General features: G+C 42.3%; 1 protein-coding gene across 1 annotated transcript in view; it reads left to right on the forward strand.

The window, feature by feature from the left end:
• The window catches only part of ZWILCH (zwilch kinetochore protein), a 1326642-nt gene that overhangs the window by 126959 nt on the left and 1186184 nt on the right, over nucleotides 1-13499 (forward strand). Inside the window, exon 2 of the mRNA XM_044077868.1 lies at nucleotides 3690-3741. Within this exon, the coding sequence (XP_043933803.1) occupies nucleotides 3690-3741 (52 nt within the window). The remainder of the gene's footprint in view (nucleotides 1-3689; nucleotides 3742-13499) is intronic.

The following is a 13499-nucleotide window of genomic DNA, read 5'->3' on the forward strand; positions in this document are numbered from 1 at the left end:
TTCTTTGTCTTTGCCTTGCAGCCTGGTATAGTTTTTGTGCCACCTACTGAGTCACTTTCCAGAAGTTGGTAGAGTGCCTCTGATGCCCTATTCTTTGCTATTGCAACTCCTTTCTTAGCTTCATTGTTAGCCAACCAGCATTCCTTCTTAGCCTGGTCGATCTTTTCCATCTCCCACTTTTTCCTGCACTCCTTTTCTTTTGACTATGACCTGGACTTCTGCATTCCACCACAAGCTTTCCTTATGTTACCTTATTTTCATACCTGGCTGAGCCCCATATCCATTCTGTAGTCCTCACACATGCTGTTTTGAGGCACTGCCATTTTTCAACTCGCCTATTTCCTCCTCCTCTTTCGGTGCTAGATCTTCAGCCTGGTCTCTGTTGTTTATGCTGTGGGCCAGCAGTTTCTCTGGGAGTAACTTTTCAATCATTGATTCTACCCCAGTGCCTTTTCTTTACTAGAAGGAAGTCTACCTGAGTTGCATGTTGGCCACTCTTGTATGCGATTTTGTGACTGGCTATCTTTCTGAACCATGTGTTGGCTACTATCAAACCATTTACCAGACAGAAGTCTAGAATGGCGCCTCCTTTATATCTGTTGCCCCACCCATGGGGACCTAGGCAGTCCTTGTAGCCTGTTCTGTCAGTCCCAATATATGCATTTAGATCATCCGTTATCAGCACAAATTCATGTTGTCCTGCTTTATCTAGTAGGTCCTGTAACTGCTGCATGAATGCAGTCTTTTCCTCACTACCACAACCCTGCTGTGGGGCATATTACACTAGAGTGTGACTGCCTTGAGTCTGTCACTAATTCTGATGATATCCCTCCCTGCCTTTTGAGGGCTTTGTCTCGCCCAGTTCCCACACCGTTTCTAGCCTGTCTTCCTCCTGAGTATTAGACTCTGGATCCTAAGCCAAGTGGCTTTGCTGCACTGCCGTTCCATCTTGTCTTTTGGATATATAGGATGTTCAGCCCCCTTCCGTATCATGTCATCCAGTTCCAAGCTGCGTCAAGTCAGTGAACCTACATTGTGTAGCAATTCTCTGTTTGTTTGGCAGATTGGTTAGTTTTATGTCCAGCTTTCACTCAGCAGAACTATCCCAGGTAACCCTGGCTGGGCAACAGATGCTGGCCAGCAGCTTATTCACCCAGTGCTGATGGGTTTTATGGGGGGCACACATTGACCAATAGAGGCACATACACCCCTACCACTGTTGGCATGAGTCCCTTGCATAGGTTGGAGTAAGCCGGGTCCTCAACCCACTTATCACTGGTAACTGCCCATGCCCATTTTGGTGACACTGGTCAACAAGACAGTCACCTAGAGCCATATTTTACACCATCAAGTGGCTAGTCCTGCCACCACACAGTCTGTGAAGCGTGTCCTCCTATCTTGAGGATATTGCACACCACAGTAGATGCCCAAAGTGATTTATCTGTACAACTCTTAGTCTGTGCTGCTGCCCACATCTCTATTCATTGCTGAGTTTAAGATGGAAACACTCAGCATGTTTTTTTGTTGGAGGTGGGAGGAACCCCTCAGACTCAGGGAAAACATACAAACTCCAAGCAGGCATTCATTGGAGGTCAGGATTGAAGTTTGTACCTTGTGCATGGGAGGCGAAGACCTTAACCATTATGCCAACTCTGTAATGCTCGCATTAGTCCTGTTAATGATGGAATTGCTCATCCAAATATATTATGATAAGTGTAAATCTTTAATATGTGAGAGTAGTGACCATTTGTGTGAGATCCTGTAGTTGCAGAAATAAAAGTTGTTAAAGGCTTTTTACCCTTCTTACCCCTTGCAAGACAAGAGGCTGATCTTTCTCCATATCACCATGCAGGAAGCTTTGGGCCTTGTTCCGCTTCACCCTCTTACTTATCACATCTGAGATTGCAGCAAGCTGGGAGAAGGGAGCCTACTTGAAGAAATAGGCTGTTGATGAAATTGCCTTTGATCTATCTCCGTCAAATAACAGCTTTGTCTTATGCCATAGTAGTAGGCTGTTTTACTAGAAAGAGAACTTCATTTGCTGCTATTTAATGGAGGACTTTATGTGCTGAAACTAAATGTCCTGCTGAGTTTGTTTCATGTTTCTCTCAAGCTTTTTTGTCCCCTTATGTAATGTTTACCTCAGACTGCAAACCATCATGCCTCTTCTGACTGGACTTGAGTCTGTTCATTCACCTATAAAAGATGTACTCAGCAGGACAAGGCCATCTAGAGGGTGCTTTGTGCCACCATTGGCATTCTAGCAATAAGGGTATTTGTAGGGGCCCTAACTGCAGCCCCTGTTGGCTGACGTGATCACACACATCACCTCACACGTGTTCCCATGAAGGTTACTGTCCCCAACATGGGATCACCCAGCCCACATCCTCTTGGTCCAGGAACCCTGGTGTCTTGCAGACCTCCACTTGCATGGGACCAGTTGAATTACTTGGGAACACTGTTTCTCTCCTCATGGGGTGGGTAAGCTAGTCTAAGCCACTTCTTCCTACCCTTCCCTGCCTGGCTGTTCTGGTGCCTGAGCCTCTGTTCAGTTTATGGTCATCTGTGCTGTAGTGATGAATTCACCCCTTTATGCCGCAAAGCCAGGCTTTTTGTTCAGTTTCTTTGAAAGATCTTAATGACCTCAGATTCTGAAGAGGAACATTACTCAGTAGTGTGGTTGTTTGGCTGCAAATATAACATATGGCTGTCCCAGGCCAGAGAGTTTATACCACTGTTCATCACTGCTGATGCTTGTTTTTTTCCAGTTTGAGGGGCTGACAACCCATCAACTACATTAAAGATAAGGCACTTTAATACTCTTTAAGATATAGTTGTCTGAGGTGTTGGTATTTTCCTCTTGCTAGACTTTAATCTTCAAGCCTCAATATACACTTTATTGTTAGAGTTGCAATTCAGTCTAAGCAGCATATTTCTCTTGCCTGCCAAACAGCTATTTGCTGAGGTATTCTAGCATGACCTTGATCAGTGATACTGGGTGAGTAGTTTCTATGAAAATGGAGGTATTTATAGAAATTAGCAGGGAGAGTGTAGCAAAAATGATACTTTAATATGTTTTTGTGTAGTTAGATATTTTAAGGTGGTGGTGCAGTGTATTTCTACATATTTCAGTTTTGTTTCAACCTGAAGATATGATTCATTGTAGATACCTAGGTGATCATATATATTTTGTAACTGTGGTAATGATTTACTTATTGACAGTGTTCCATATCTTATTCGAAAGTAGATGGCTATACCCTTGGTCTAAAATGGAGACAAAAACAAAGCTGGATTAATACTGCTATTTGGCACACTTATTACATAAGATTGTAGGGATATAGCATGTGCGGATATCTGGTGAGAACTAGTAAGAACTTTTCAAAGGAAGGTTCTCCAAGAAGCCATTATTACAGATTTATACTCTTATTGTCCAGAGCCACTGTTGCTCTTTTGCTTTGGCAACTGCTCTTGATGTAAATACCTTAGTGCTTGACTAAAGAATACAACCAGTTTTCAGTTTGTTCTTTCACTGCTCCGTGTGTCTAATTAGTCTAATATGAATATTTTTACAACAATATTTAATTGTGAGCAGTTGCATATGTGAGAACGTGACCAGCTGCAGTCACATTTCCTTTTGAATGCTTTGTAAAATGCACAGATATTATTATTATTTATTTATTTTTTTTCAGAATATGGGAAGAAGCAAGTAAAGGAAAAAGAGAAGCTCAATATGTTGATCAGGTAATTTCAAATCCTGTGAAAACCTCCTATGCATTACTGTTCATTGTCGTTTTGGTGAATTCAAATATTTTCCCTAGATTTGTCATAATTTTCTGTATAGCTGTAGCTTTTCCTAGTGTCAGATTTTATGTGGCTGATTTTTAATTTTCCTGAGCCTTCCTTGTTAATAAGTGCGTGGCACTTGCATGTGTGCGCGTGTGTATACATACATATATGGTATATAATGCTAATTAGCTTAATCTTTTTAGCTCTCAGTATTCTGATGTAATAGCTCTCTTCTACAAAAGCTAATGCATTGCATCCATGTGTTTGTAAATAATGGTGTTTATGCACATCTAGTATGTTCCACATCAGCTGTGCTCTGGTGCCTGGCATAAAGTTTCTTTTGAAAGGTGGAAACGAGATGGGGCATCATGGGAGTAAGTAAGACTTTTCCTCTTTTCTGAGCCTGTCCATAACCTACTGCATGTACACAGTATGCAGGGATGTCATTGTGGTTCAAATGCTGGCCTTGTTCTACAAATATCCTTTGCATTTCCCTCTTACTTTGTCTTATGCTTGGGTAGCTCAAGTGGATACTTTCAACCCTCAGCTTCATTTCTAATCCCTCACCTAGCCATCTGATAGATTTACTACTTTGGTAATGGCTGTATGAAATATGTAGATCAAAAATTGCTTTTGTACCAGCAGATTTATTTTGTAAGTAAAATTATAAAACTTTTTACAGACAGGCATCTTGTGAAGAATCATGAGAAATTAAAGGGGTTAATTTGTAGTACAGAAGCTTATTTAAAATCCTTATATTAAGAGGAACGGGAATTCTTAAATATGAACGGGAATTCTTAAATATGAACAATCTACAGTGTAGGTATATTTAAATGTCGAAATATTGCATACCTCACTGTGCAGTCTAATTTAGTGAGCTAGATGTTTTTGTTTGGGGATGGCACCCTGTGGTGCACAAATATTGTAGTGCAAGTCTGCATAGCATGAACAGCATGATGCTAAGGACTCCATTAACTCCTATAAGAAAACAGAACTGTGGCGCTCTAAGTTTTGCAATCGCATAGAAGCCATGTGTCTTGTTCTGCAAGCATTTTATGCCCTTGCATGCAGAATTGGTTTCAGACTTCACTATTCTCTTCTCAGCATATTTTGAGACTACTGATATTTGTTGACCCTCTGCAAGTTATTCTGCTTTCACTTGGGAGCAGAAGAGAGAATGCCAAAGGATTTAAGTCTAGCTGTGAAAGTATAGAGTGCCACCTAGCTTTATCAAGTACCAAACTATAAATCTGAAAACTTGGCAGTTGTCTAATCCTTTTGTTAAGCCCATCTTCTTGTCAATGACTTGAATTTAAGTTTTTGTTTATGCATCACGGTGCACCAAAACTGCCACAGTCAGAGATGGTCTTCACCTGTCTAACCTCCTTTAGTGTTCTGCACTTCTAGTTGTTCAGTAGTTAGTACCCTTTCCTTTGATGCCTAGAAGGTGAGAAGACAATGGGTTCTATTCCTACACCAGGTGCTTAATTTATATTCCAACAATGACACCGCAGTTGAGCATTGAGGGTGAGGTTGTTTCACTTTTTTCTGCATTTTCGACTTTTTAAGCCTTTCGATTGCTATTTCTGCCTGTTTTATTCTGCTATTACCTATTTTTACTGTTTTTAATAGCTTGAATTGTTTATTGCACTTGCTTGTTTAAGTTTTGCTTAAAAGTTAAACAGGCTAATACACTCAAGTGTACTAGCTTTTGATAGCATTTAGTCGAAAAACACAGCATTTATTGTATTTTCTGCCTATCTGAAAAAAACTTGAAAAAAAAACAAAAAAAATACTCTTGTTTTCCATACTTTTCTAATAGTTTGTTCCAGTGATCAGATTTTGCTGATCCCTGGGCTTTGTCTTGGTTCCTGTTTTCTCCATTTTCCTTGTTTGGTCAAGGGGTAGTTTCTTTACTCACTAGTGGGAGTAGGGAGTACTGAGCTGCCTGTTTGTCCTCAGAGGAGTGGTTTAAGGCAGTAACTTGTAGTTTATTGGCCATTTTGGGTAATTTCCTGTCTTTTCCAGCCCCCTGCTATAAAGCGCGTTTTAGCGCGCTTTAGCGCAATTTAGCGCGGAGTTGCCACTGTTGCACACTAGGGCAGCGCTGGTTAAGCAGGTTTAAACTATTCGGGCTACCTAAAGTCCACTCTTCAAATTTTCCCTTAACTACCTTCCTCGAACTATACTACTGATCTAATCAGCGTATCCTATAACTAAAAAGATCATCTCTACTTGACTCCAAGTAGACTATTCTCTATCTGTTAAACCTAGCACTTGCTCCTACAGTACTTATTACCTTGATACGGCACTCTTGTCATAGATAGTACCCCAAAAAGGCAACCCCCCATTTCTCGGTCACCCACGTCCCCGGAATCTTTTTTAAAGTTTTTTTTGTCTATCCTTCTAGCATGTCGAGGGATCAGTTGCTAGTGTCCTCTCCTGCTCAGCTGGTGAACCTGGGAATATTGAGGCAATGCTATAATTGCCTCATGTACACAGACAACCCTCTCCTCCTCCCACAAAACACAAATACATGCGAGAGATGCAACTATACGGCCAAACTGGAGGCTGAGCTCTCTCAACATAGGACTGGCAAGACCAGTCAGGAGGAGAAGGTTACCACACACACTATAGACCCAGTCTCACATAGTACCATTACAACCTCAAATCATACACATAAACACACAAAGACATACTCGGAGGCTCTGATCAAAAATCTACCAAAACAGCAGAGGCCACCAAAGCAGACACCCAAACAACCACCACCTCAGAACACAACACCTGCAACACATAGACCTCACAGTCAGAGTGTCAAACAGTCACAGCCCTTAAGGCCAAACACAATGCCAGACACACTAGTCATTGGTGACTCCATAGTCAGACACACTGACGTCCCGTCCACCAGACTGAGTAAGGAGAAGGTCACAGTAAGCTGCCTGTCGGGCGCTAGAATCCGCCACATAACGCAAGCACTCAGGTCTCTCAACAGCAGGTACAAATATGACTCAGTCATTGTCCACGCTGGTGTAAACGACCTGAGACGCACCTCCTTGGACTACATGAAAAGAGACATTGAGGAGCTCTCTGATTATGTAGCCCAGGCAGGTATGACCCTGACCTTGAGCAGTATCCTACCTTCACCAAGAATGATGCCACAATACAGAGATAAGATGATCAGCTTTAACAATTGGCTTAAACACTGGTGTCATTCAAAGGGGATCCAGTATCTGTCTGCCTGGGATGACATGCTGGACAAGCCACGCTGCTTAAGGGACGGCTTGTACCTGTCACCCTGGGATTCCGGATATTGGCAAAGGCTCTTGCCACCCCATAGTGCCTTTTTAGGCAAGGCTCAAATTCTAAACCTACCACCCTAGAACACAAAAAGGAAAAAACTAAGGGTAATGCTGCTCAATGCCAGAAGTCTAAATCTCAAAATGCACGACTCGAGGCCCTTCTCAGTATGGAGAACATCGATGTCTGTGCTGTGACAGAAACCTGGTTCAAGGCTCCTGAGAGCACCCCAGCGCTATCAGGTTTTACCTCATATCATGCGTTCCGCCCCAAAATCCGGACAATACCAAGAAAGGAGGGGGGGGTATCCATATTCATCAAGGACACCCACACCTCAAGACTGGTGGCAACGCACGATGCATCGGAGACCATCCAGGTGCAATTAACCGTAGGCAAGACTGCTCTGCAAATTGTAGCATGTTACAGGCCACCCTCACAAACTCAGGAACCTCACATGGCCTTCCTGAAAACACTAGAGGGGATAAATGTATCACCAAACACCATCATACTAGGTGACTTCAATTACCCCAATATAGACTGGGAACACTACTCAAGCCCAAACACCCTAGCCCAAAAGTTCCTGGAATTCATAAACTCAAATGCCATGGAACAACTAGTCACCATCCCCACAAGAGGAGATAACATACTTGATCTCATCATCACGAACATGGGAGCACAATGTTCAACACCAGAAGTATACACCTCACTGGTGAGATCAGATCACAAACTAATCTCGCTGGAGGTCCTCATCCCACCCCCACCTGAAATAAAAAAGACCACAGTAAAGAACTTCTCAAAAGCCGACTTCACACTTCTAAAGACTAGTGTGGTCTCCTTTAAGGCCCTCGAGCCGGCGGAAAACAGTACTCAAGCCGCTGAATCACTTACAAATGCCTTCTACCAGCACCTGCAGGACTGCATGGATAAGGCAATCCCAAGCATAACAAAGACTCTTTGTACCAAAGGCAAGCGTCCAGTCTGGTGGACCCCAGCCATAAACAAACTCTACAACAAAAGGAGGAAGCTACTACAAGATAGAGCAAAATCCTTAAAAGGTAAGACACCCTTGATCACTATAAGTAAAAAACTAAGAGCTCATAAAATCATCCAAAGCAAATTTGAGAGAAAAATAGCTAAAGACTCAAAAGACAATCATAAGGCCTTCTTTAGCTATGTTAGAAACCTGGGAGGAAACTCCCAGATATGCTCAGAACTAGTTCAAAATGATGTGAAGATTACTGATCCTACAGACATTGCCAACATACTGGCTGACAGGTTCAGTGCAAACTTCTCCCCTCCCCAAAAGGCGAGATCTCTATACCAAACCATTGCAGCCCCCCAAACATCTCCAGCCCAAGTGAGAACTGCTCTCTGCAAAGCAGAGAACACAGGATCCATGGGACCTGATGGTGTCCCCGGCTGTGTGCTCCACGAACTCAATGAGGAATTAAACCCACAGCTAGGACAGCTGTTTAATCAAAGTCTTACCTCGGGATACGCATTCCAGGAGTGGCACACTGCAACTGTGCTCCCACTGCACAATGGCGGTGCCTCCACCGACCCTGGAAATTACCGGCCTATTAGCTTGACAAGCCTTATCTGCAAAGCCATGGAGAGGATCATAATGGACCTCATAAATAAAGACATAGGGAATTTGCAGACTTTGGATCCAACCCAGTTTGGCTTTGTCAAAGGCAGATCATGCCTTTTAAACTTGGTTGACTTTTTCGAAACAGTCACCAAAGCCATTGATGAGGGAAAGGCAGTCAGCACAGCCTACCTCGATCTGGCTAAGGACTTCGATACAATACCCCACTTAGGTATCATTGAAAAACTCATCAGCTTAAATGTTAACCCATACATCACAAGATGGGTTGCAAACTGGCTGAGTGACAGAACCCACAGGGTCAGAGTTGCTGGCGCCATGTCAGACTCAAAGCCTGTCACAAGTGGTGTCCCACAGGGCTCAGTCCTGGGCCCACTCTTGTTTGGCATCTACTTTTCCAAGTACAAGCAAACACAGGAGGGTTATGGCTGACAAAGTTTGCAGATGACTGCAAACTGGGCCACAGTAGAAAACACATCTGACACAGATATCCTTCAGAAGGGTCTCACAGAAGCGGATAACTGGTGCCAGAGCCACGGACTAAAGTTAAATGCCAAAAATGCATAGTCATACCCTTCGGGAAAAACAAGGTTACCCCTAGCTACCAAATAGGTGGCAATCCACTGACCACAGAAGAAGTTATCAGGGACCTGGGGACCCAGGTTGATAGTAGTCTGTCATTCGACACCCATGTAGCTAAAGTAGTTAGGAAGACCTTCTACATTGCCCACCTTATCATGAAGGGATTCTCATCTAGATCAAGGGAGGTCATAGTCTCCCTTTACTCATCACTCATCAGACCAATGATTGAGTACAATGCCCCATTCGGAATGTATCTGACCCGACACTTGCAGCAGCTGGAGAGGCCACAAAAGTTCCTCACCAAAAGGATAAAGGGTCTCAAAAATCTGTCCTATGCTGCCCGACTGAAAGAACTCCAGCTCTATTCAGTCGCCACCGCTTGCTCAGAGGTGACCTTTCCCTGACATACATCCCCTTGTCCAACCCACATTTGATGAGTATGCTTCAACTCGAAGTATCTACATCCATCAGAGCAACAAGGGCGGAGACTTAAACCTCGACACGGCTATTAATAGGACGTGCTGGAGGGATAGATTCATCACCCAAAGACTCCCTATGCTGTGGAACAAAATCCCGGTACATGTGAGGCAGAGCACCTCGCTGGCCTTGTTCAAGAGAAATCTTGACCAATGGATGGGAGATCGCAGATATACCCCAGGGATTACCTCAGTGTCACTGCTCGACAGAGGCACAGCAAAATAATGGGTATAGTTCCCCATACTAAAGGGGTGGCGTAAGCCACAAAACGATGGGCTAGGCTTGTAAATGCCCTCGGGCAGATAGCCTAGTATGAACCTATGAACTTCTGAAATGCAATCCTTTAAATAAAATATTAAACTGATTTCTTCTCTTCCCAAGATGGTAGAAAGAGTAGGGGACTTTCTGTAATGTCCATACTAATTTTCCCTCCTTTATATAAATGCCACCCTGCTTTCCCCTGAAAATAGACCAAAGCCAAGTGTACTTAACCTGGGGAGCACTGGCAACAAAAATATTGCTATGAACTAACTTCTTGATCCAGAGTGGTATTCAGGACAGCTGTCCTCTGTTAGAACCGCAAAAAAGCTCAAGGTCCCCAGTATTTGATTCTGTCTGGTAGATCACTAGGCAGAATTTTAGCAGCTCTAATGTTTCCCAAGTGCTCATTGATGTTTATTAGATGAGATTACTGCGCATAAAAGTATCCATCTTTTTTCTTCAAAAATTTGTTTTGTCAATTTGTCTTTTTGAAATTGCTTTAAAAAAGGGTTTTGAGCTATAAATATCTTCTTTGTAGCACCAGTGTTTCTGCATCACTCTGTCGTTCTTACCATTTTTTTTTAGTAATTTCTTCTGTCCTGTAGTTGCATGGTTGGAGTAACTAGTCTGCTGCTTTGTGTGTAACCAGTTCTGATGCTTTTAGCAAAGAGTTTCTTGCTCTGTTAAGGTATTTTTATTTGTCTTTCTTTATTGTTCATATAGCGTCTTGAATATAAGCTTTCTTTAATGCTGAAATGAAAAAGTCAATTTCCTTCTCTCACTGGTGTAGTGACTAAGATAGTTATATTGATTTGGGGGATGAATGGGGCTTTACCTTCTATGTTTTTTTTTTTTCATAAGGTGTGTGTCTGTGCGCATCTGTGCGTGTCTGTGTGTGTGTGTGTGTGTGTGGGAATGCCTCCAGCAGAGAATGTGCATTCCCCTTAGTGTTTGTTCGTATAGATTTGTTTCATTGTGACTTCTTCAGAACACTTTCCTTTGGAATTTACTAGGAAATCATTTTGAGGTATTTGTCAGTAATTTTATAAGATGCCATTATGATGTTTTACATTTGCAAACTTTAACCGAGTTATTGTTTTAATAGATAGCACTGCCTAATTTTCTTGCTTTTGTGTACTACTAGCAGTCTGTCATGGATGTATTTCTTTACGAAGTTATAAAATTTAGACATTTTTGAAAACTGTAGCCTTTTGCCCACGGTATCCATATTCATCAAGGACACCCACACCTCAAGACTAATTGTAGCATGTTACAGGCCACCTCACAAACGGATAAATGTATCACCAAACACCATCATACCTAATATAGACTGGGAACACTACTCAAGCCCAAACAAAGACAATCATAAGGCCTTCTTTAACAGCATCCATGGGACCTGATGGTGTTAAACCCACAGCTAGGACAGCTGTTTAATCAAAGTCTTAAAGCCATGGAGAGGATCATAATGGACCACAGTCACCAAAGCCATTGATGAGGGAAAGGCAGTCCACATCACAAGATCAGATATCCTTCAGAAGGGTCTAAGTTAAATGCCGTGGCAATCCACTGAGCACAGAAGAAGTTATCAATCAGACCAATGATTGAGTACAATGCAGATTTGATGAATATGCTTCACCTCAAAAATCTAGATCCATCAGGATAGATTCATCACCCAAAGACTAAAATAATGGGTATAGTTCCCCATACTAAAGGGGTGGCCTTGAACCTATGAACCTATGAACCTATAACTCTCTGTGTGATTAAAAGTGCTGATTATTGTTTGACTACTCAGAAAAATTTGATTCAAGATGTGGCAGCCCTGAGTTCATGGGGGCACAGAATTTGAGGAAAAGAAAGGACAAAACAAAAACATATTTTGGTGCACTAAGAAAGGTATGTTGCAACCATTGAACATTTTGGTGGTAAAACAAATGCTAAAGTAAGAAATGCTGAAGTGAAGATTTTTTTTTTTGCTTTCTCTCTGGACTTGTCCTTGCAACTCATTCATATCTCTAGCAGTTTATGGAGCTTTTGAAGAAAAGCCAGTTAAAACACAAGCTAAATACCAATATAGTGTGAGTAATTGTAAAGAAAATACCAAAAAATAATGTAATAGATTTGGGGCCAAGTGCTAAAAGTGCTACCAAAAAGCTAAAAGTACTGCATCGATGGGTCCTGGCAATATCCCCAGATGCATCTTAAATTGCATGAAGCATGATTTAGCCATATCCCTAATGACACTGTTCAATCTCCTCTTCCATATAGGTTTTGTTCCAAGCGAATGAAGAACAGATACTGTTATACCCCCGCATAAGAGAGTACCTTCCACAGACCCATAAGTCTGACCAGCCTCATATGCGAAGCCATGGAAAGACTTGACATGAAATTAATCGATCAAGACCTATGGGAATTCCAAATACTAGACTCATCTCAGTTTGGATTCATCAAGGGCAGGTCATGCTTACTCAACCTGGTGGATTTTTTTAAAAAGGCCACCAAAGTAGTGGATGAAGGCAAAATGGTATATACCATACCTTGACCTGGTCAAAGCGTTTGACACAATTCAACACTCGGGCAGGGTAATAAAGCTAAATAAACTGGGAATAAACCCCTATGTCACCCATTGAATTCCCATCTGGCTCACAGTTGGGATACAGATAATCAAAATAGGGGAGGTACCTTCACAAAGAGACCAGTCACCAGAGGAGTCCTCCATAGTTCTATGCTGGACCTCTCCTGTTTGGTCTCTACTTATCTGAAGTAAAAGTCAATGCCAAAGGGCTTTGGCTGGTTAAGATTGCAGATGACTGCAAGCTAGGAGTAGTCTGTGAATCCCCAAATGACTTGGCCATCCTGCAAGAAGGTTTATCCCTAATAAATAACTAGTTTCAAAATCATGGTCTGAAGCTAAATGCCAAAAAATTTATTTTATCCATTGGGTAGTCGTCTACCCCAGGAAATAACTACGTTGAGAATATGCTCCTAAGTACTGACACTAATTTGGGACCTTATGTGGACAGTGACTTAACTTTTGACCAACATTTGTCTATTGTTGTAATGTTGTATCTTTCGGCTTTTCCTGGTTAGGGGTCGCCACAGCGGAACTCTGGTCCGCTAATGATTGGCAGTAGATTTTTACGTACCGACTTGCCAGGCCTGACGCACAACCTTCAACGAAGGTACGCCCATTCACGCATGTCTCCACACAGAAGACGCTTTAGCTGAAAATCGAACAGGACAACGTCTTACTGTGAGGCGACAATGCTACCGAAGCACCACCACTATTGTTGTAATAAAGTCTATATTGTATAGCTTATAAACAAAAAGATTATGTCTAGATCTAGGGATGTCTTTGTCCTCCTTTACTCTGCCCTCATTTAGTCAATCATTGTATATAACACCCCCTTTGGCATGCATCTGTCCAGACACATGCAACAACTAGAACGCCCACAGAGCCACCTTACTATAAGGGTACAAGGCCTAAACAACA

This window comes from Protopterus annectens, chromosome 7.part0 (genome assembly GCF_019279795.1).
Source record: "Protopterus annectens isolate FY-2018-M chromosome 7.part0, PAN1.0, whole genome shotgun sequence".
NCBI lineage: Eukaryota > Metazoa > Chordata > Ceratodontiformes > Protopteridae > Protopterus > Protopterus annectens.